The sequence below is a fragment of the Bos grunniens genome, chromosome 17 (assembly GCF_055505025.1).
Source record: "Bos grunniens cultivar Pamir isolate PY7600 chromosome 17, Bosgru_T2T1.0, whole genome shotgun sequence".
NCBI lineage: Eukaryota > Metazoa > Chordata > Mammalia > Artiodactyla > Bovidae > Bos > Bos grunniens.
The window spans coordinates 18,024,242-18,048,976 of NC_141181.1; the positions used below are offsets into that span (position 1 = coordinate 18,024,242).

The window sequence follows — 24,735 nt, forward strand, 5'->3', positions numbered from 1 at the left end:
ACAGGGATGGAACTCAGACCCCACCCAACCCCCGCCTCAGGACACACGCACGCGTGCACGTGCATGCACACACACACACACACACACACACACACACTGGACGTGCAGAGTCTTAGCCACTGGACCACCAGGGAAGTCCCTAGGTAGTGTTTTCTTAACCTCTAGAAACAGAGATGAAATTGCAGAGGCAACAAGCAAACCCAGTCACTTTCCCAGAGACATTCTTTTTCAGGAGGGTGGTTGTTGTTAGGGGATGGGTCAGTGGAGCGGTGACAGTCTCTGTCACCCTGCAACCTCGGTTCTGGGCTTGCGTTAGTGACAACTGCCCTCTAAGAAGGTTGCATGCCTACAACAGACCTGTCTGCTGGGTGACTCCTGGGTAACTAGTAGACTGAGCCATAGGACTTGAGTAAAAAGACTTGGGCTGGGGAGGAATCCCCCCCGTTTCTTCTCCTCTTCCTTCTTTCTCAGCTAGGCTCTTCTGATCTCTCTGCCTCTGGCATTTCCTCACAGGCCCTGAGAGGCTGTGGCTCCTGTGTGAAGCTGCTAAGGGACTAAGAAAGCTTCTTGTGGTTCATGCTCACATGTGCAAAGAGCCTGGCGTGTTGGGAGGGAGGGCCGTAGGAAGGGGCAAAGTCTGAGGGTTTGGCTTTTCAAGTTCCTACTGTTACTTTTTTTTTTCCATTTTCCTTTGCCTCATCTACTAACTCTTTGAGGCCGAAGAGGCCCAAAGTGAAGTCTGTCCTAATTTTAAACTTGCCTCTGTGACTGCCCTGTAATTTTCATTCCACAGCCTAAATTGGAACATGTCTCCGTAGGTTGGGCTCAGAGCATCTCTTTCAGTGAAGGTTTAACAAATTACCTTTGATACAGCAGAGGAATTTCAGCATCAAAAGCCAGGATTCAGTCTTTGTCAGAAGACCACCTTGGGAAGAGCTTTGTCCAGTTCTAGGAGGTTGTGGGGGAAGAGGGGTTAATACACCCATTGGCTACTGCCGGTCATCTCTTAAAATAGACACATTTCAGCAGATGCCCACAGAACAACATGATTGTATTCCTTCTTTGGCAGGAGGAAATTTGAGAAAATTTTTACTGAGATTATCTGACCCAGATTCTTTGCACAAGTACTTCCAAGGTTTGAGCTGTGACTTTGCCCATGAAGATTATGTAGCTCTCATTTTCTGTGGAACTCAACTCCTTATCTTCCTTTCCCTATGTGGGCCTCTTGGAGTGACCTCGGACCACTGTGAGCTCTCCTTTCCTCTGAATTTCCAGAACAAGCATAACTTGGATCTCTGCAGCTATCTCCAAATAAATGATGCTCTCTTTCCATTTTGTATGTGTCCATTACCTGCCAGGGGCTTCCCAGGTGGCACTAACAATGCAGGAGACATAAGAGATGTGGCTTCATCCCCCTGGAGGAGGAAATGGCAACCCACTCCAGTACTCTTGCCTGGGAAATCCCATGGACAAAGGAGCCAGGCGGGCTATAGTCCATGGGGCCGCAAAGAGTCAGACCCAACTGAGCACATACCTGCCAACCAGGAGTGGGTTGAGATTTATAACACAATCTTAGTGAATGATGCTTCAATTAAGTAATTATTATCCACTGTAATGATATAAGAGTCAGGAATTTTCTTAGCAGTTTAATCATGGGTACTAATGGCCTTAAAAAGTTCTCCCATTACAAAGATGGAATATTTATACTTCCTCTACATAAATCTGCCTTACAAATAGAAGATAGATTTCTGTTTACCAAGGAACATGGAAGAAATCAGCAGTCATTATCCTACTTTTTCTCCAATAACAGTCAATGTTTTTCCAGATTAGTCCAATACAAGTAACTTGTTCATTTCCTTCAGGACCCAGACTGCCTCAGAAACTTCAATACCTGCCAATGGCTGAGGCCCAAGAGACTCCGACAGTCATGAAAACTACAGCTGGCCACTTCGTTTTCTAATTCTATGAGCACACCTGAGCTCTGATCTTGAGGGTTGCCTTCCTTTCTGCCATGGAATGGTACCCAATATGAAGGAGATGTCTTTTTTTCATGTTTTTTTAAAAAAAAGATTCGTAATTTAATTGGAGGATGGTTGTTTTACAATGTTGTGTTGGTTTCTGCCACACGTCAACATGAATCAGATATAGGTACACATATGTCCCCTCCCTCTTGAAACTCCCTCCCAGGGAGATATCTTGAATCCTATTTTGCTATGGAGGCCTCAGAATAAGGATTCCAGCCTGAAGGCAGCCCCACAAACTGAATCCCCATGGACGCAGCCTCAAGAAAGCTATGAAAGGCCCATGCTTTGGGCATCGATCTATGGGCTACCTGGTTTCTACAGGTAGATGTCAAAAACTGGAGACTCTGAGATTTCACCTTATTCGCAAGTTACGCAGTTGACCGCCTTTCTTTATATAGGTGATGTTGTTAAAATTCTCTCATTCTGCTGAAAAAGACCACCAGTGAAATACATGTGTGGTTGCTGTACTCAGATGGTAATAGTCTGATCCCCAAAAGGCCAAGCTCTTCCTTTCAGTCCTCACAGAGACTTGTTAGCTCCATCCTGGGGAAGAAAATGGTCTAAGAACTGTGAATTCCAGCTCTCGAGCAGGATAGCCATCTTACAAAAGTGTGCCACTGGTCCCAAGAGAAGTCAATAGAGGACGATGGATATGCTGGCATGGATCCAGCACTGCTGCAAGAAAAACAATGCAAGCCCAGCCCTATGAAGTAATTAGGATCATTGTCATCTGTGTGAAGGACAACAGAGTGTTACTGTTATCGTGCTCCTGATACTGGAGGTTTTCCAGGGCCCCAAAGCAATAGTACTTTAGTCACATTGGGAAAACGGAGGAGTGGCCCTATCGGCTACAGAACTAGCAAGATGCAAGACCTGAGTGTGACGACAGACATCGATTCACCTCTAGTTTCGCCATCAAGTGACTCTCTTGACCAAACTTTGTCAGATCCGCTTCTTCTACATCTTCCGTTCGTCCTGCTTACATGCCACTGTCTCCATGAAGCGTTCACCGATCCTCCCCCTGCCTGAAGGAGTCTGCTCTTCTTTTGAGTCAGATTGATACTCTCTGACAGTGTAATTCTCTACCTTAACATGTTACTTTTATGTGTACACTTAGTTTTTTTTGTATTTATTTATTAAGCTGGGTCAGGTCTTAGTTGCGACACACGGACTTCTCTACTTGTGGTGTGCAGGCTCTAGAGTGCACAGTCTTGGCTTCCCTGTGGCATGTGGGATCCTCGTTCCTCAACCAGGGATTGAACCCACGTCCCCTGCGCTGGAAGGCAGACTCCCAACCACTGGCCCACCGGGGAAGTCCCTATGTGTCTATTTTATGTCTCATCTTTCATGCTCGACTGTAAAGTCCCTGAGAGTAGAAATGCTGCCGTGTGCATGTACATATTCTCCATGTTGTCTTCAGTACAGAAATCACACCCAATAAACCTGTAGTGAAAGAATAAAGGGATGAACAATGACAGAATACACATGTAGGTAAAGCATCTCTAGAATCAGCTGTGGTAGCGACGTATCTAAAGCTTTGCTGACAGAAAAGGGTCCACACACACAGCTCCCAACAGGTGGATTCGTCAGAAATACACACGAGGGGAGAGACACAGATGAAGATACTGACAGATGAAGGGTTGTAACATCATTTGACTCCTTCCACTGTGTCCAGTTCTTCTCACAGAAGCTTTTCTCTTCATGTTATTTTTGTGATCAGGGTTGGGTATTGTTTGTGGAATTTGCTCAGGAAAACTTAGTAATTTTCCAACATAGTTAATATTCAGATATGAAAAAAAACCTCTTACAGTTTAAATGGTGAATAGATGCTAATTTATACATATATACTTATGCTCAGAATGCCTAATTAATGATCTTCCATGTCAGTCATGGGTATGTTAATGAACTTCTTTTGCTCCTGTGTCGTAATTACATTGCTCCTCTCTAGCTTGAGGTTGGAAGAACATTTTCTCTGTGGGTTAGCAAATGATGCAAAATAACAGCAACAAAACAACTAACAATTACTCAGTGATTCGTAAGTTTAGGGAATGTGGAAGTATATGATCATAACAATTTAGTATGAGACGATGTAAAGACAGCCAAAAAAAGATATTGGCTATTTTCATAGTAACGCTCCATTTGCTGAATTAAGAAAAGGTTTGCTTGATGTGCGGGACTGTCTTTCTTTGGTCCGGTCAACTGACCATCTTTCTTACTCTGAGGACAAAAAGCCTCTGTGATAAAGGGAACTCCGTCCATAGGTGTTATCCTATATTTAGCTCTGCTCTATTTCTCAGGACCCAGAAGTGCCAGCTTCTGCCTCCCTTCCGTAGTGTTTCTTTTGTCTGCCTTATTATTGTATTTGGTTTCTCCCCCAAACTCTGGCATATTTTTCAGCCACAAACCTTCCTACTTTAATCCAACAGAATCAGGTTGGACTTGGTGCCTAACTTCATTTTTTGGCTCTGTGACTTTCAGTTCAGTTCAGTTCAGTTGCTCAGTCGTGTCCGACTCTTTGCGACCCCACGAATCACAGCACGCCAGGCCTCCTTGTCCATCACCAATCCCTGGAGTTCACTGAGACTCACGTCCATCGAGTCAGTGATGCCATCCAGCCATCTCATCCTCTGTCGTCCCCTTCTCCTCCTGCCCCCAATCCCTCCCAGCATCAGGGTCTTTTCCAATGAGTCAACTCTTCGCATGAGGTGGCCAAAGTATTGGAGTTTCAGCTTCAGCATCAGTCCTTCCAATGAACACCCAGGACTGATCTCCTTTAGTATGGACTGGTTGGATCTCCTTGCAGTCCCAGGGACTCCCAAGAGTCTTCTCCAACTTTAGGTGAGTTAATTGACCTCTCTGAGCCTCTGTTTCGTCACTTGGAAATGAGGTAAGAATACTAATTGTTAGAAAGGATAAGATGATGTATGGCAGAAACCAGCACAATGAAAAGTGAAAGGGTTAGTTGCTCAGTCATGTCCAACTCTTTGGGACCCCATGGACTATAGCCCTCCAGGCTCTTCTGTCCATGGGATTCTCTAGGCAAGAATACTGGAGTGGGTTGCTATGCCCTTCTCCCGGGGATCTTCTTGCCCCAGGGATAGAACCTAGGTCTTTGCCATTGCAAGCAGATTCTTTACCATCTGAGTCACCAGGAAAGCCCAAGCAGCATAATATTGTAAAGCAATTATCCTTCAATTAAAAATAAATATGTATTTTTAAAAGTTAAGGACACCTAACTCTGAACCCTTTCTGCAATATATAAAAAATGAAGAAATAGGACAATGAAGTGAGTCAAAGTGTCTGGAGCCCATTGCGAGGCATGTAGGAGGCAACAGGATTGCCCCTGTTTTCCTTCCTGTTTGCCCTCCCACCCTGAGCAATGCAGTGGTTAAGACTACGGCATCTGGAGGTAGACTGTTGGGGTTGAACTCCCTAGTTCTGCTGTATCCCTGTTCTGTGACCTCAGACCAGTGACTTAGCCTTGCTGTGCCTGAGTTTCTGGGTATCTCAAATGTCAGCGCTTGGCATTTAGTGAGTGCTCACAAAAAGGCAGCTGTTACTATCTGACAGTCTGAGCAGCTGGGTGAAAACAGCCCTCTGCGAATCCGTCTTTGGATCGGTGTCATCCACTGTCAGGGTCAGGAAGCCCTTCTCCTGCATTAAAAGCAGGGTGCCTCAGCCCTTTGTCAGGGACGGCGGGGCGCACAGACACGGGCCCTGCTTCTAGATCTTCTCTGTGTGGAGGCCATCTCCTCCGTTTCCCCTCTCCTCTGGGGAGAAATCTGTCTTCTTTGTGAGAGGAACACAAGAACAGGTTTGTGCTACCCTCCTGAGTGTGCACGGCGCTCCCTGTCTCTGTGCAGGGGTGGAGTGTGGAATGCCCAAGCTCTGCGTTCCTCCCCTGTGCTCCCCCGCTCCTCCCCTGACAGGCTGTGCGAGGAATCAAGGGCTTTGTGCCAAGCCTTTCACTTGGGGCCTCTATTTTTCCTTTCTTTTTATGCCAGAGGCAACTAGTTGAGTTTGCTTGCTGGAAGGAAGGCTTCTGAAACCATTCAGCGAACCCTGACATTTTTAAGATAATGAATTATTCTCCAAGTGGTATCAGAATCTGACTTTTCATGATCCAGATCTATCGGTGGAATGTATTGCTTGGCTCTTTAAGGATGACGAAGCTGCGAATACAAATAGCTGACCCCCCAAATAAGCAGTCAGATTTAGCCTCTTAAGCTGTCCAGACAGACCCACAGCAGCAAGGCTGGCACTTTACATCTGGGCTTGTGATTTACAGATTTCAGAAGACTTTCAGAAAAACTCATCTGATCCTCAAATATCCCTGACCGGTAAACATGCCGGTGGAATATGTTATCCCCATTTTACAGTTAAAAAACAAAACAAACCAAACAAACAAAAAGCCAGAAGCTTCAAAAGATTAGGTGACTTGTCTACTAATGACATCAATATGAAGTCCAGTGTCCTGATTAGAACCCAGAGATTTTCAGCCAGTAGCTTTGATGAATCAGAAAAGGCAAGATTAACTTACAGTATCCGGTTGTAACTGCCCCCTATCACCCGTTGGCCCCACTGGCCTAACACAACAAATGTTGCTCCTGCCACACTTCCAGCTTGAGGTTTGTGGGAGCGGGTGTGCATGTAGAGGCTCTGCTCCCCCTGGTCACTCACGGATCCAGGTTGACAGAGGCTCCACCAGCTTCCGACACTGCCATCTCCACATGTGACCTCAAGGTTTGCTGCAGCAAGGGAAGAAAAGGTGCAGAATTCATAGCAGCTTTTCTCTGCTTGTAGCTCATTGGTCGGATTAGCTGCATGGTCTCAAATTAACTACATGGGAGCCCGGGAAATCCTCCCATACACTTAGAAAGACAGCAGAGCCCCAGAAATCTCCACTACAGGCTTTTAGGTGGTCGGTCCATTTAAAGACTGTGCAGTGCAAGGGCCCCATTTTGAATTAATGATGCTTTCTAATAAATGCATCTTCCCTGGTGGCTCAGATGGTAAAGAATATGCCTGCAATGCAGGAGACCCCAGTTTGATCCCTGGGTCAGGAAGATCCTCTGGAGAAGGAAATGGCAACCCACTCCAGTATTCTTGTCTGGAGAATTAATGGAATTCTCCAAAGGAGCCTGGCAAGCTAAATACTGTAACCTGGGCATTTCATTTCTTTGAGAAGGATGGAAAGAGATAAGGCAAATTTAAACAGCATCTGATGTATGAGGCAGTTGCCAAAAAGAAAAATGAAATAATTTGTAGTCACAAAAGGTTATGCTAACATTTCTCTTTGTTTTAAATTTTAGCTTTATTGAGGTACAATTAACAAATAAAATTATAAGGTATTTAAAGTGTATATCGTGGTGATATGATATACATATATATATACATTGTGAAGGGCTTTCCTGGTAGCTCAGCTGGTAAAGAATCTGCCTGCAATGTGGGAAACCCTGGTTCGATTCCTGGGTTGGGAAGATCCCCTGGAGAAAGGATAGTCTACCCACTCCAGTATTCTTGGGCTTCCCTGATGGCTCAGACGGTTAAGAATCCACCTGCAATGTGGGAGACCTGGGTTAGATCCCTGGGTTGGGAAGATGCCCTGGAGGAGGGTATAGCAACCCACACCAATATTCTTGCCTGGAGAATCCCCGTGGACAGAGGAACCTGGTGGGCTATAGTCCATGGGGTCGCAAAGAGTCAGACACAACTGAGCTAAGTGCAGCACATAGATAGTGAAAGGATTCCACTCATCTAGTTAATTAACATCCATCCCTTTACATTTTCATCTCTCTTTTTGGTGAATATGCTTTCCCTTTTGGGGCCTGATATTTTAAAAATTAGAATGTTCTCCAGAAAGTAAGCAGAAAACTTGTGATCTAAATGTATTGGTCTCCCTCCACTCCCCTCTATTTTATAGAGAAACTTTCAGATTAAAAGAATTCTTCAAATTATTCCTTAGAAAATATCAAGATTTACTTCTAAGATATTTTAGAAAACTCGTGATATCATTCAAACAAGTTTTCTTAACTACTCAGATTATTTCCCAGGAAATAAGCCTCTCCATGGTTTGCCCTGTCTTTGTTTGATTATGGATATAGAGGGAAATCCTCTATGTGTTTGGATAATGGATATAGAGGAAAATTGCAATCAGGGACAAGCAGCAGTTTGACTCTTGAGTTACATAGAGGGCTTGGCTGTAGTTGGCATTTTGGTGTGAAAGATTTTAGAATATTCAGAGAGCAGGATGGGACCTGTGAGCTGAACAGAAAACAAAATGGTGCAGAGCCAGCTAGACTGCATAAGATAGTTCTCATGCAAAGTGAATCTCTTGCATCCATCCCCGTTCCATATGGTAATCTGCCACAGACCCAGTTGCTGCCTGAATATCCTTGTGTTTAAGTTGCCCTCACCTCTAGCTAGTGGACTCACCTGTGGAGCTTCCCTATGGCTCCTGCCCTGCTCTCTGCTTTCTGGAAGCAGCAATACTTGTCATGGGTGGAGGGTCAGCTCAGTGTGAGCTCCCTGCTAAACACCCATCAGCACAGCAGAAATTCTTAGAAAAGCTTTCCACGGAAACATAGAACTTGCTTTTCACCCCAACCCTCCCCTTTTAAAATGAAGTGGGTTTGTTTTTGTTTTTATAAAGTCAATTTTAAAACATAAAATAGCAATCCAGAGCACACATGCTAACAGTAATTAATTGTCATCACTGGGGCTTGTATATAAATCTCATGATGTGAGGAGTTGAGCTGTTTTCATGGGCATCACCTTCATCTCAGCAGACATTTGTTTCAGAGATCATAAATTTTATCCTTTGTATTCCAGGGAGATAAACTGTGAAAGTGAAGCAGCTTATCCAGGATAGCAAGTAGGACATCTGGACAGATGAGGGTGGGGTCTCCCAGGACTCCCAGGCATGGGAGTCCACTGACATTTGTTAACAACGTGGATCCCAGGTTGCTCCTTAGAACTACTGACTCAGAATTTTCAGGAAAGAGGCCCAGGAATCCTTCTTTTTACCAAGCACTACGAATGACTTGTGTGAGGCAGTTAGCAGTAACCCGATCCAGCAGAACGGACAACTCCTCTCTCATTTCAGCCTCCTGTCACCACCGCAAGGAAAGGAAAGTCTTTGAGAGGATGAGAAAGTTAACCCCCAGAATTCAGGTACACTGTGGGAATAGCAGCTACGTCTGCCCATCCCTGGAGTTTCCAAGAAAAGTACAGTTTTATGGATTTTTAAATGTCAACACTTCGTACCACTGCTTTTCAGAAAAGGCCCTAGGGACGAATAGCCGTGTCTGTAAGCATTCTCTGGGTGCTTGGAAAATAGGATGCTTTCAGAATTTGTGTTTTTTAAATGTAACATTTGACTGGGTAATAAATGCACAAAGTACAGAATTCAAAAGGTTAAAAACAGTATATGGTAGACGATAAATCTCTTTTCCACCCCCCTTTTCCCATTGCCCAGTTCCTTTTCTTAAAAGCAACCATCATTACCATTTTCTTATGTTTCCTTCTAGTGACAGACAACCCAAGCATATAGAAGTGTATGTGAGCGAATATTTATTTTTTAACCCAAATGGTATCCATGTTTAACATCTATGTCCTTGTGTCTAATTAAATTGATACTTTTTTTCTGGTATCACACTGATATTGTGTCATTGCTTTTGTGATGTGAAGTCGCTCAGTCGTGTCTGACTCTTTGCGACCCCATGGACTGTAGCCTACCAGGCTCCTCCATCCATGGGATTTTCCAGGCAAGAGTACTGGAGTGGGTTGCTATTGCCTTTTCCAGGGGATCTCCCTGACCCAGGGATTGAACCCAAGTCTCCTGCATTGCGGGTAGACGCTTTACCATCTGAGCCACCAGGGCTTTTGTGATAGAGAACACTAAAATCCCCAGTGGCTTACCAATAACAAAAAGTTCACTTCTCTCTTGTGCAATAGTCCAGTGTGGGAATTCAGTGGACAGGCAACCAGCTCCTTCCATCTTGAAGTTTGTCCATGGGATTTAGAACCTACTGCTTCCAGCTGGTGGGGAAAAAAGAGAGCCTAGAAGATGGAGAATCTTGCTGGAGGTTTTTATGGGTTATCCCTAGAAATGGCGACATCATTTCTACCCACAATCTTTTGGCAAGAACTAAGTCAAATATCCCCATCTAGCTGCGAGGAGACCTGGGAAATGTAGTTCTTTACTGGGCAACCAATCATCAGTATCCGATTCAGACAGGCCAAGGGCTGCACACATCTTTGGTGGACAGCTGGTCATTCTTTCTGGCTATGCTTTTATCCCCAAATGTACATGGTTTTCTTGTAATTACAGGGAGTGGGGTTTTTGACCCTCAGCGTGTGGGAGTACAGTAGGGAAGTTGGTAAGAGATTTTCATACCGCAGATGTGACCTGTGAGAGTTTGGGAACCACTGCTTTATCCAGGAGGCCAAAGGTCAAGTTCAGCTTTTGCCCCTGCTAGTAGATGAGCCCGGGTTCCAGAAATGCCCCCATGGCATCTGTCTGTGAACAGGGAAATCCATTGCCTACCTGAACACTCTGTTGGACCTCCTCAAAGTAAATGGTTTTTGTCTTATCTAACCCAGACAGAGCCAAGAATAGAGGGATTCTGGAATTCCCAATGTGGCTATAAAACATTCTAGCAATATTCTAATTGTCCTTTCCAAGCTTTAATTTAGCGGTCCTTCCCCACCCCCTCCTCTCACGCTAGACTTGTTACACAGCGATTTTCCGACACCCTTTTTGCTTACAAAATTTTCTTTGCCCCTAGAGGGGAAAAAATGAACAAAAACACATCAGCAATATAAAGAACTTTTGTAAGTTAGGTGCTGGAAAGGGAGAAGTCCTGAAGCTGCTGGGAACCTCACAGCCTGACCCCCGTCCCCTGTCCTGTTCATGGGATGAGATGGCGCCCTCCTGCAGGGCTCTGCCTGCGTCAGCCCCCAGAATAGAAACCTTGGGATGAAGCTGTGATGGAAGGAAAAAGCAGAATGAGGTGAGCGCCTTCTCTCCCCACCATGCATCCGGCATCTGTGAGCCGGGGGCCTCACGGGCGGACCTCGGCCATCCTGGGGAGGAGCGACGCCTCACGTCCTGCTGAGCCCTTCCGCCTGGGGTTTCTCTTCCTTGCTGGTTTGTGCGGACTCTGTGGTCACTGTTCTCCATGTCAGCACATTTGAAATTGCTGACTGTAAACACTGAAGGCAGCGTGCCTGCTCCCGAAGAAGCCACAAGGAAAACAGCTCTGGGCAACTCTGGATGTTCTCAGTGGGACCAGCTCCCAGCTGTGGTCCTTTATCGAGTCCAGGGCTCTGTGGTGTGGGTGGGATGGGGGAGAAAGACAGAAGAAGCGGGGGAAAGAAGGACATCAGCCTTTGGAGGTCTCTTCTTAAGGAAATAGATACTGGTTTTCTTCTGGTCCTTTCTTTGGGAGCTGCCATAGGAGAGGAATTCGGACGTCTGGAATGGGAGGGTTGCCAGGTAGCAACAGGAGAGGATAACGGCCGACCCCACGTGCAGATGGAAACTGGGAGCCATGAGGATCATGAGGGAGTTCGCGGTGATCTTGGGAGGAAATGGTTACAAAACACAGTTGTAAACCAAGTAGCCTCCTCAGGTCTCTGGGGCTGGCCCAGAGGGGCACCCAGCGCCGCGATGGTGGGCGGTGTCCTTCCCACAGGGCGGGACTTGGCTGGACTCTGAGCCTGGCAGGCAGCGGGTCTCTGGGGCCCTGTGTGGGGACTTCCACAGACCCGGGTGTGTGTCCCTGTAGCCTGTCAAACCACAACCATTCTCAGAGGCTTGTGGATCAGATGCTTTCGTGGTCCAACCAGGAAGAGTGTGTGACCCAGCTCCAGAAAGTGTGTTAGTCTGAGTTCTTGTGCTTAAAACAGCCAGCTCCATCTTCTCTTCTTAGAACTAGAATGGGGAACCAGGAAGGAGGCTTTACCTAGAACCATTCATGACTCTGTGTTGAGAGCCTTCTATGTAAAAGTGATTGAGGCTGGGTTCTGGGGTGGACGAGTCAATGCTTCAGAGAAAAAGAACCAGGAGGATATATATATATATATATATATATATATATATATATATGTCTATGCTGTGTATGTTATTTGTTTCGGTGGCTAAGTCATCTCTGACTCCTTTGCTGCCCCCATGCACTGTAGCCCGCCAGGCTCGTCTGTCTGTGGGATTTCCCAGGCACCAGTACTGGAGTGGGCTATTTCCTCCTCCAGGGCATCTTCCCCACCCAGGGACTGAACTCGGCGTCTCCTGTGTCTCCTTCGTTGGCAGGTGGATTCTCTACCACTGAGCCACCTGGGAAGTCCATGGTATGTATATGATGATATATAGATATATTTATCTATATATCCAACAGGATATATATGCCAGAAGATGTGAATGTGTATATATGTGTGGTGTGTATATATATGTTAATAGGATATATATATTTCTCTTATATATGAGACAGACATATATATGCGTATTATATATATCATATATATCCTGTATTATCTCTTATATATTCTATATGTCTACAATATGTGTGTGTGAGTGTGTGTGTATATATATACATATATGGGGATGTGTATTTTATATAACATATATGTAAAATGTATATGTATACACATATTGTAGACAGAATATATATGGAGATATATAGGATATATGTGATATATATAATATGTATATATGAGTGTGTGTATATATGTCGAGAGAGAGATTTATTTTAAGAAGTTGGCTCATGTGATTGTGGGTACTGGCAAGCCCACAATCTGTAGAGCAGGCTGGCAGCCTGGAGATTCAGGTAAGAGTTGATGCTACAGTCTTGAGTCCTCAATCTGCAGGCTGGAAACCCAGGCAGGGTTTCTGTGTTGCAGTCTAAAGGCAGAATTGCTTATTCAGAAACCTCCGTCTTTGCTTTCAAGGCCTTCCGGTGTTTGGATGAGACCCACTCACATTAAGAAGGGTAATCTGCTTTACTCAAAGTCTACTGATTTAAATGTTAATCACATCTAAAGAAATAACCTTCACAGCCACGTATAGACTGGAGTTTAACCAAAGAACTGGGCACCGTGGCCTAGTCAAGTTGACACATAAAATTCAACATCACATGGGGAATTTCTACACTGAAAGTGGAGCATTTTATTCAGATGCCCATACATCAAATGATAGAAATTTCTTTAGAGTAAAACATGGTATGAGCCAGGCTGTCTCGGTGATATGCTTTCTGGTTTTCTTGTGACAGATTGTGCTTGGTATAATCTCTGATCTAATGGGCATTCATTGGAGATAGTTCCTTTTACCTTGATGTCAGAGGAGTAGCACACGGGCTAGTGCAGATCTCTGAAAAGAGCAGTGTTCATTTCCTGATCCTGCCTCTGTCTTATAAGAGCCTGCTTGGTTCCTTCAGTCGTGTCTGACTCTGTGCGACCCCATCGACTATCCTGCCAGGCTCCTCTGTCCATGGGATTCTCCAGGCAAGAATACTGGAGTGGGTTTCTGTGCCTTCTTTCAGGGGATCTTCCCGACTCAGGGATCGAACTCGTGTCTCTTAGGTCTCCTGCATTGGCAGGCTCGTTCTTTACCACTAGCACCACCTGGGAAGCCCCTATAATAAGAACCTGAGAGTAATTAATTTCTACACCACTTCTGTATTTTTAGAAGTGTGTCAATAAGGTGCAGAGGCTCCATCGCCAGAGGGGAGAGTTTGAACAGTAAGATGAAACTGCCCAGGTTCAGCTCCCAGCTCTGCCATGTTGTTTAACCCACCTGAGCCTCAGTTTCCTCATAGGTACAAGGGGGACAATACCACTAGTTTCTACCTCATAGGGTTTTGAAGCGAAGTGAAATCGCTCAGTCCTGTCTGACTCTTTGCAACCCCATGGACTGTAGCCTACCAGGCTCCTCCGTCCATGGGATTTTTCTAGGCAAGAGTACTGGAGTGGGTTGCCAATTCCTTCTCCAGGGAATCTTCCCCACCCAGGGATCGAACCCAGGTCTCCCGCATTGTAGACAGACGCTTTACCGTCTGAGCCACCCGGGAAGTCTCCATAGGGTTTTAGGACAATTAAATGTATTAACATATGTAAGCATCTGCACATAGGTAATGCCACATAAATGTTTGCTGTTATGATTACTCCCTGGGAATATGAAGAGAGAAAGTATGAGTAGAGGATGGAGGTGGTTGAAGAAAAGGTTTTAGAAATAGATTATATATGAGAACTTTGCTCTGATTCTGTGCATGTTTGAGACTACTTTCCAGTGTTGTCCTTTAGGGAATTCTGTTCGTAATCCCGTTAGATGAATTGACACCAAGATGGAGACTCCTTGTATCCAATTCTGTGCTGTAGTTAATATTGTCATGGAGAACTTCCAGGGTATTAATAATGAGCTAATACACCTATGAATGTTAAATGTGTTGGAAGCAGTTTCCTGATGAGCAAATAGCAGATGTGGCAATAACCATGGTCTAATTGCCTGAGAGGCAATAAAATATAGCTTTTAGTGCTTTTCTAAGAAGATATTTGAAAGTTGAAGTATTTGCCACCAAAGACCTTTCAGTTGTTCTTAGCGAGATGAAGTGTAGTGCAGAGTAGGGGGGCTTCAGAGTGTGTTTCCTTTCTATACATCTAATGTATCTCTGTAAATTGTAGAGTTTTCTACATAGGTTTTTGGTTTGTATACTTCCATGTTTGACTTTTTGGTGTAGAGTGGTAGCTTTCATTGTCCTACAAATTCTAATGAAAAATAATACTAGTTACTTTTTGTTGTCAAGCACCGTCGTGAAGGTCTTATATGTATCAGCATACATCGTCTTCACAATAATATAATGAAGTTACTATGATTATCACTGTTTTCCATTTGAAAAAACTGAGGACTTCCCAGGTCGTGCAGTGGTAAAGAATCTGCCTGCCAATGCAGGAGGTGCAGGAGAGGCAGGTTTGATTCCTGGTTTGGAAAGATCCCCTGGAGAAGGGCATGGCAACTCACTCCAGTATTCTTGCCTGGAGAATCTCACAGACAGAGAAGCCTGGTGGGCTACTGTCCATAAGGTTCCAAAGAGTCGGACATGACTGAAGCAACTTTGCACACACGAGGCTTAGGGGGTGAGCTTGCTCCAGGTTCATCAGAGGTAGCTGAATTCCAAGTGGCAAGAATAGGAAAGCCCAAACACTTAACCACAACCCTCTAATGTTCTTTAAGTTTCATCAACTTAAATCAGCCCTACCCCCTGCTAGGGGCTTGGAGGTATTTTACAAAGTGTGCTTTGAACTGCTCTTGTGTCTGAAATTCTTTTTATGAGACAGTACTGAGTCCGGTCTGGTATGTTGGGAAGTTGGTGTTTTCATGCCAGTATTGTCAGTGTGTTTCACTGAGCAGGGCTTAGCCTGGGTGCTTGACAGCTGCTCTGTGTGTGTAGGTTCTCCGCTGAGGACAAGTTTCATTTATGGAGGAGACCTGGAAACAGTGTTCACGAAACACTGAGACCTAGGACTTGAGTCTGGCCAGCTGCTGCTGCTGCTGCTGCTAAGTCGCTTCAGTGTGTCCGACTCTGTGCGACCCCATAGATGGCAGCCCAACAGGCTCCCCCGTCCCTGGGATTCTCCAGGCAAGAACACTGGAGTGGGTTGCCACTTCCTTCTCCAATGCATGAAAGTGAAAAGTGAAAGTGAAGTCGCTCAGTCATGTTTGACTCTTAGTGACCCTATGAACTGCAGCCTACCTGTCTCTTCTGTCCATGGATTTTCCAGGCAAGAGTACTGGAGTGGGGTGCCTTTGCCTTCTCCAAGTCTGGCCAGTGTTCGTGTCCAGTTAGCAAACAGCCCTTCACTGCCTTCTGAGAGCGAGAAGGAAAATGCCATTTAAATAGCGGTTTAGAGCTAGAAGAGGGGCAAAGAAGGAAAGAAATTTACCAGAGATGTTAACAAAATCTCCAGTGCAAATAAAAAATAAATGTGGTACAGCTCTTACATCTACTGTGTGTGTATTTTCAGAAAGAATGATTCTTTTTTGCAACAGAGATGCTGACATATCCATGACAAGTTTTACAGCAACCATTAGAGAGGTTGTGCCATGTGAAGAGTTCTTCCTCTAAATTTAGAATAAAACTTTGCGCCTTTTATTGTCAGGATGTGAGCTTAATTATAGCGTGTTGCAAACTTTCCCTTTGTAAAGCACCTGTGTGTGTCTGTGCTCACACACGCGCACACATGTATGTCTCGAGAAGTTCAGGTGCTATTTTTGTTTTCCTTTTGAAGCATCAGTAGGAGTCAAGTACGATAGTTTAAGAAATATGCTATTTCTTGACCCTCAGTGAATTGATAAGCTCCCTGAGGGCAGGAAGCATGGTTTTTCCTCTGTTGTGGCTCTTACTATACTACTTAATAATATTTGTTTACTTGAATAAAACCAGGAGTGTCAACTTAGGGTGTTTGGAAGGCTTTCAATTTGATTTTTACTTAAGTACTAATTTTTCTACTGGAAATAAATTTTTTCCAGCATGAAAACTTACATTAAAAAAATCTCTAATTATTTATCATATTATCCCCCACATTAGCAGTTATGTGTTTGGTTTAGTTATCTTTTGACTAAGAATTACTTTCCCCCCTGTGTGTTTAGCATCAAAATTTTTTTTACTGCATTGAGATTATTATTCACATTAACAGGCTCATTACCCAGACTAAAAAGTACTTGATTCTGGCCACCAGTCCTTCATATCAACCATGAAAATTTGCTCCAATGCACATTCCCTGAGTCTGAAAGAATCAGCCTTGATGGTTTACCTAGAAAAATAATAAATTCCACTTTGCCTTTAAAGACTTTAGTATGAATCTGATGCATATATTATCTTTAGCTTCTGAACATAAGATTTTGCCTCACTTAGCACACTGTAAGTTTTCCCTATTGTGTGTATTGAATGATGAATTCAAAAGACATCAAGATGAAACTAGCCCACATTTTGGGGGGTATAGTGTTCACAAGATTTTATTGGTATTTTCCATTCTGTTTCTACCATCATATCATTTGGGGAAACTTAGCATTTTCTCATTAGAAGATGTCTGGTGCTAAAATAGAATGTAGTTAATCAGGACAGAGGAGATGTGCGGTGCATACACTTAATAGGAAGCAATCCGCTGGCTCCTTATTACGGCTGTTAGTTCCCAGGCAACACCTTCCCCCTTTCTTCGTTTGTTTCATACAATGGCTTATTAAAAACCACTGCCTGATTAAACACTTTTGGTATGCAGTACCTGGGTAGGTAGAGGAACCTGTGCTGATGACCTAGAGAAATTAAAACATTTTAACGATTGAAATAAAATTTTGATTTAGTTTTGTTAAATGTAGGGGAAAAATCTGCCTAGGACAAACATTTATGAAATATCTATCTAGTATCAGGCTGTCTAAATGAAATCAAGTTGGTGAAGCTAAAGTTAAATGATAATTTGTTAACTTTTAAATAGCTCTATGCAGTTAAAACTTTGACTTTAAATTGTGTCTAAAAGAGTATTGTAGACAATGCTGTCTTGCGTATGTTTAGTTTTCATATTAAGTATAAATATTTGAGAATAAAAAAAGGAATTAACATCCAGCAATCAATCCATACTACTGGGTATGAAACTTTGGGCTTAAGGATACATCTTTTTAAAAATGTTTCTTTACAAGGTTTTAGACAATAGTCACTTCAGTGTATTGCTGGAAGTTGTTTAAACCTCTGAATTAATTAGAAGTAAATAAAATAGATAATTTGCAGGAATAGAAAGAGTTCTTTGTTTTGGAATAGTTTAGTCTTTTTAAAAAAAAAAAAATCTGGAATCAGCCATTCTTCCCAGGAGCCTTTCTTCATTTTAGCAGAAAGTAGTTTTTGGAGGCCACAGACTGGGCCATAAGGACACTCATTGTTACAGGACTGTCTTGTTAGGCCTTTCAGTTGACAGAGCTAGGAAATGTGTGTGTCTGTTTAAAGAAAAACTGTCATGGATTTAGACTGATATTTTAAATTCAAATTTAATATTAAATAATTTTTTACTTTAAAAATTATTTTGATAAATTCAGGATTTGATACGTAAGTATTAAAGATGCTTTCATTGAGGTATCATTGATATACATTATATTAATTTCAGATGTGCAACATAATATTCGATATTTGTATATGCTGTGAAATGATCTCCATGTTAAGTCTAGTTAACATCCATCACCATGCCTTACAGAATTTCTTTTTCTGGGGATGAGAGTATTTTAAGATTTACTCTCATAGCAACTTTCAGATATGCAGTTAAATATTATTAACTTTAGTCGCCATGCTGTGCCCTACAGGAAGAGTTACTTGCCTTGGAATAATTCAGTTTTAATTGAGAAACTAAAATTTAACTAGCAGAGAAGCAAAGCTCCCCTTAATTGCCCAAGAAAATAAGCAGGAAAAGGGGAAGCCTGTGAGAGTGAATGGAACTGCTCAGAGCTGACCTCAAATCAGAACTTCTTGGAAATCGCCTTTATCCTTGCCTAGGGCTTGAGGCGGAGAAGGCAATGGCACCCCACTCCAGTACTCTTGCCTGGAAAATCCCACGGATGGAGGAGCCTGGTAGGCTACAGTCCATGGGGTCGCTAAGAGTCGGACACGACTGAGCGACTTCACTTTCACTTTTCACTTTCGTGCATTGGAGAAGGAAATGGCAACCCACTCCAGTGTTCTTGCCTGGAGAATCTCACGGACAGCGGAGCCTGGTGGGCTTCCATCTATGGGGTTGCACAGAGTCGGACACGACTGACGCGACGCAGCAGCAGCAGAAGGGCTTGAGGAGAGGGAATCTTCCGTCTTTTAAACTTTTGCTTTTAGGTTGCAACCTATCCTTTAGTACCCTGTTGTGTTTCAAATTTTTGTAGTGAATAATCAACAGATTGTAGATAATCAACAGAAGGGAGCTATTTAGCATATAAAACCTATTGCATTCTATTGCAAGAACACCTCCACTGAACATTTTCTAAACAAGTAAATTACATACATTCAGTGTAGGTATTAAATACACCTTGATCCACATCCATGTTTAGTTCTGGTTCTTTCTATTTGCATTTTAGCCCAAATAATATGCTGCATGGGCTTCCCAGGTAGCACCAGTGGTAAAGAATCCACCTGCCAATGCAGGAGGTGCAAGAGACTCGTGTCGATTGCTGGGTTGGGAAGATCCCCTAGAGTAGGAAATGGCAACCCCTCCCAGTATTCTTGCCTGGAAACCTCCATGGACAGAGGAGCCTGGTGGGCTACAGTCCATGGGGTCACAAAGAGTCAGACACGACTGAGCGACAGAGCTCATATGCTGCATAAGTACTTGGACCCAGAGCTGGTCATTTCCTGGAATTCCAGGTTTGCTGCAGTGAGCTTATCTCCTTAAATAACCCCCAGACATCCTCCTGTGTCCCTCCTCCACCCCCACCTGCCACCCCAGGGCTCTAGTTCCGCTGACTTCCTTTTCTTCTTCCCTAAGGTTCAGTTTGTTTCTTCCCTACTTCTTTTCTCTATTTTCAAAGCAGGGACACTTTCCTTTCCCAGCCCCTGGCAGTTTCTGACCTCTCTAGAGCCCTCTCCAGGCCCCTTCAATTGTGGGTCCTCTTTATTCTTTTCCTGTCAATCATACCTGGCTTCTCCAATATCTTCTTTTACCTCCATAGGCTGTAAAGATTATAAACATTTTTTTCTCTAATAGAAGAAGCTTTCCCTTCTTTTGATGTTATATGATTGGAGGGGCACAATGCTATTCAAAACAATCCTCTATTTTAAGTGTTCTATTTTGGAAGAATCCTTTTAAATAAAAGTGAAACATTCTTTTTTATTTTTACCAGCACCCCATTTCACAGGTATCAGTAAGATAAGTTCTGATTTTACACTTTTGTTAAAAAAACTATGTTTTATTAAGGAAAAAGATTAGAATACAAACACATTTATATAAACATTTTACATTGGCACAAACTTAATATCAGTTTTCTGAGCTATGATGGTTGTTATTCTAATACAGCAGAGCAAAAGAATGTTGCCCAAATTAACCTGTCAAGTAGAAAATGCTTTGTCTCACTGTAACTTCACAGAAACCTGCTTTATTTAGCTTTGAGGAATAAACTAACCAAATCACAATTCAGTTTTCTAATGTAACTGCTCCAACATGGTTTCTATGTAGTTTACATATATAATGTATACTGTTTTTACATAGGAGAACCAGAAGTCTGAGGGTTTTTTTCTCATTAACAGTGGCAATATGTACAACAGGGGGCATACCTTGGTAAGAAAAAAAAAAGAGTCATGAAACCGTACTTTCTTAAAGTTTGATTTAAGTCATCTTTCTGAGTGATTTAAGTAAGATACAACGTAAGACAGAGGGGACCCAGGGGCCTCATGTCATAATTATAAAGTGATGTCTCTCAGATGAGATACCTGACTGCATTCTTGTGGTCAGTGTCGAGTCCAGATTGATCGCAGAGAACTGGCTTCAGTAATCGCACAGCGGTTCCAACATGTTTGTAGTGGGGCAGAGGAAAGGAAAGAGCAAACTGCAATGCTTTGTTTGTGCTCAGCAGCCCACCGTTAAGCGGGCATGGACTCCTGAGTCTCTTAGCTTGGCCATTAAAGAAGGTAATGAAATCCTCTGGGTTGTGTCCTCCTTGATGTTAAGCCTCTTTGTTTGGTATTAAAAGTTTCTAATGGGAAGTAAGAGAGGACTGAGTAATTCACTCAGTTGTATGTTCATACTGAACTATGAAGGCATATTAGATCAAAGGGCCCAGGGGCAGACCATGTGTCTATGTCTTGCCGCTAGTGAGGTTTAGCATGTATCTCACCCCACTCCAGTCCTCTTGCCTGGAAAATCCCATGGACGGAGGAGCCTGGTGGGCTGCAGTCCATGGGGTCGCTAAGAGTCGGACACGACTGAGCGACTTCCCTTTCACTTTTCACTTTCATGCATTGGAGAAGGAAATGGCAACCCACTCCAGTGTTCTTGCCTGGAGAATCCCGGGGACGGGGGAGCCTGGTGGGCTGCCGTCTATGGGGTCGCACAGAGTTGGACACGACTGAAGCGACTTAGCAGTAGCAGCAACTCTTTATACATGCACACATGCACACAACATGCTGACACTCATATGTACACAGATCACGCATAAATGCACATGCCTTGTTAATGTCTGGTCATTATTACTGTTCCTTCTGCCTCCAGAATTCTTTGCAACCCTCAAAAAACAAACAAAAAAAAGACTGCAATACCACCACCAGAAACAATGGCAAATTAGGATTACTCTAGTTTCATGCACTAGAAGGAGGCTACAACCTGATATTTGAGGAGAAAACTTCTTAACAGACAGAATACAAGTTGAAAGTTTTATACCTAATTCATCAACCCACCTCTGTATATTGATGGCTTTGTTTCAGACTTACAGTGATAAATTCATGACTCCATGGATTATTTTGCAGAATCTACAATACGTAGGAAAACCAAAGTTTCGGCACATATAGCAACTTAGACTAGAAAATCTTACACCCTGAAAAGAATTTTCAAAGATAGTGTAAGTTATTACCAAATTCTGTAATGTGGGCAGCATGTGTTGCCAATAATGTACAGCTCAGTCTAGAAATAGAAAGCAAAATAAAAAAGCCAGCATGTCTTTATGAAAATGAAAGGAATATTATGTCATCATAATGGAACCCTACACCAAATCTACATAGTAGGGGTAGAGAACATTTTAATATATGATTGTAATTGAACTAACACAAATGTGACATTCAACTCATTCATCAGCATCCCTCATGATCTATATTTAACATAGATTATAGGACAATATCATTAATAACGAAGTCTGAGAATTGAGCCAACTCCTAAGCTATGTAAGTAAATCTTAATGAGCAGCAGTTCCCTGGTACTATATGTCTGTGCACTGGGACACAGCGGAAATGGAGACTGAGCTCTACTGTGCTCTTAAACTGAAAGGCGACACATGCCTGGCATTGTGTTATACATGGGAGGAGACATAAGTAATGGCTTCCAAGTGAAGGAACTCAGAAAAAAAAAAAAAAATATATATATATATATCTTTAAGCCACCTTTATCAAGGAAAAAATAGCCTTTGTTGACTTGAATGAAATATTTTTGTTTTGATTTAGAGTTTTGTCTTTTTTGAAAACATTTATTAAAGTGTAATTGATCTACAATGTTGTGTTAATTTCTGCTGTACAGCAAAGGGATTCAGTTTACACACACACATATATATGTGAGAATGAGAGAGAGAGAGGCGGCCCAGGTGGTGCTAGTGCAAAGAACCTGCCTGCCAATGCAGCAGACGTAAGAGACGTGGGGGTGTAAGAGACACGGGTTTGATCCCTGGGTTGGGAAGATCCCCTAGAGAAGGGCATGGCAACCTACTCCAGTGTTCTTGCCTGGAGAAACCCATGAACAGAGAAGCCTAGCGGGCTACAGTCCATGGGGTCACATAGAGTCAGACACCACTGAAGCGACTTAGAACACACACATATATATACATATAGGTATATATACATTCTTTTTGAGTCTAACTTACCTTTATTGTGATAATCATTTCACAGTGTATACATATGTCAAAATATTACATTGTACACTGTAAATATATACAATTTTACTTGTCAATTATACCTCAATAAAGTTGGAGAAAGAATCTCTTGGCCTTGGAAACCACACAAAGCCCTTGGGGTCAGACTCTGAGGGATATGAGAGTGTCCACACTGGCACAGGAGACAGGAAAAACGGGCAGTGCTGTGCGTGTGGCATCAAAGAGGTGCTTTTACCTAGCAGACAACCACAAGATCAGCATTTGTCTGTCTAGCCTCAGAATCCAGCAGGGATATCAAGTTGAAGTCTGTGTGTCTTAATCTGTCTGGCTCCTGAAATTTTGAAGTCTGGCAAAATTGCGTGAAGGCAGGAAAGGTGTAATATAATTGATGGAGGCACTTCTCCTAAATTCATCAGCCAAATGCACATCTGTGTGCAGAAAAGCAAAGAAAAAAAGGGGCCAACGAAGCTATAGGAGTGGCCGACATAAAGTTGAGTTCTGTTATTGTTGCCTTTGAGGTTAAGTAATAAAAATGTCCCTTGACATAGCATTGTCTAGACTAGACTTTTGCTGTTAACCCTTAATTCGCTGTAAGTTGTCACTGACATGAATGCTGTCAGGGTTTGTGATAGCAGGTTCAATCTATGACTGAGATTAAGAGTAAAGTATTTAGTTCTAAGAAACAAGAGTGCAGTAATCATTACATTTCCAGGAAGGGCGATACTTGATGAAATTATGCAGATTTTAATTCAGTACTTAAAGAAAAGTATCTCTACAAAGCATTTTACTGAGTGTTTCTTTTTTTTTTTAATTTACAATATTGTATTTTTAGAAATTATAGCTAATTAGAAATAAAAGTTGGAGGGTAGCATTTTAGCCTCTCTTTCCCTCTCATTCCCCTTGTTTAAAAACAAAAATAAAAATAAACAAATGGTTTCTGACTTATTTTTAGAAGACGCTGTGATACAGTTGTTTGACAGCTGGTAGGAACTTGACTTTCCCTTGTGTGTGTGTGTGCGTGCTGAGTTGCTTCAGTCACATCCAAGTCTTTGCAACCCCATGGACTATGTAGCCCGCCAGGCTCCTCTGTCCATGGGATTCTCCAGGCAACAGTACTGGAGTGGGTTGCCATGTGCTGCTCCAGGCGATCTCCCCAACCCAGGGATTGAACCCATGATTGATCCCTAAAGTCTAGTCTAGCCTAGATCCCTACGTCTCATGCTTTGGCAGATGGCTCTTTATCACTAGCGCCACTTGAGAAGCCCCACTTTCGTGTAAGCCCCAACTTATTTTCATCAAATATTAGAACAGACTGCTGGCTCCTGACTAGCCTCTTTGCTTTTACGAACAAGATGAGTTTCTAATGTTTTGGGTTCTTGAAAAACTCAACTGAAACCATGATTTCAACAGAACTTCCTTTAGAGGGGTCACTTTTTAGGTTATTCAATCTTAGGCATACAGTATAGAGTGGCAATGGCACCCCACTCCAATACTTTTGCCTAGAAAATCCCATGGACGGAGGAGCCTGGTAGGCTGCAGTCCATGGGGTCGCTAGAGTCAGATACAACTGAGCGACTTCCCTTTCACTTTTCACTTTCATGCATTGGAGAAGGAAATGGCAACCCACTCCAGTGTTCTTGCCTGGAGAATCCCAGGGACGGCGGAGCCTGGTGGGCTGCTGTCTATGGGGTCGCACAGAGTCGGACATGACTGAAGCGACTTAGCAGCAGCAGCAGCAGCATAGAGTGGGAAATAAAACTCCCTAAAGACCATTTATCCTTCTTTGATAAATTATAAAAAAATAAGCAAAACTTCATAGATAAATAAAGAGACAAGATACTTTCAAGTTCAGGGTATGTCTGTTCTTTGGATAGAAGAACAAGTCAGTGTTCTTCATTAGGTCAGTGGTAAAGCCCAATCTAAATCCTGAAACAGTTTCTTGAAGGAGACTTTTCGATAGGGAATGAGGTCCTAAGGACCCTTCTGGTATAGTCTTATCAGATCATATCTAAAACGTAAGGTTCAATATAAGAACCTAAATGTTTATACAAAACAATTCATTGAATAAAACTGTGTTCCATAACTCAATACTTCATTACCACAAATGCTATATCTTCATTACTTAGT

The 24,735-nt window shown here is 43.0% G+C and overlaps 1 protein-coding gene across 5 annotated transcripts in view; it reads left to right on the forward strand.

Annotated features, from left to right (window-relative positions):
* MAML3 (mastermind like transcriptional coactivator 3) overlaps positions 1-24,735 on the forward strand; it is a 535,095-nt gene that overhangs the window by 271,204 nt on the left and 239,156 nt on the right. For 3 of the 5 annotated variants that reach the window (XM_086346630.1, XM_086346631.1, XM_086346635.1), the window contains exon 2: positions 12,279-12,374. The exons of the other annotated variants lie outside the window; for them this stretch is intronic. In XM_086346630.1, coding sequence (XP_086202756.1) covers positions 12,279-12,374 — 96 coding nt within the window. The remainder of the gene's footprint in view (positions 1-12,278; positions 12,375-24,735) is intronic. 5 annotated transcript variants of the gene reach the window in all.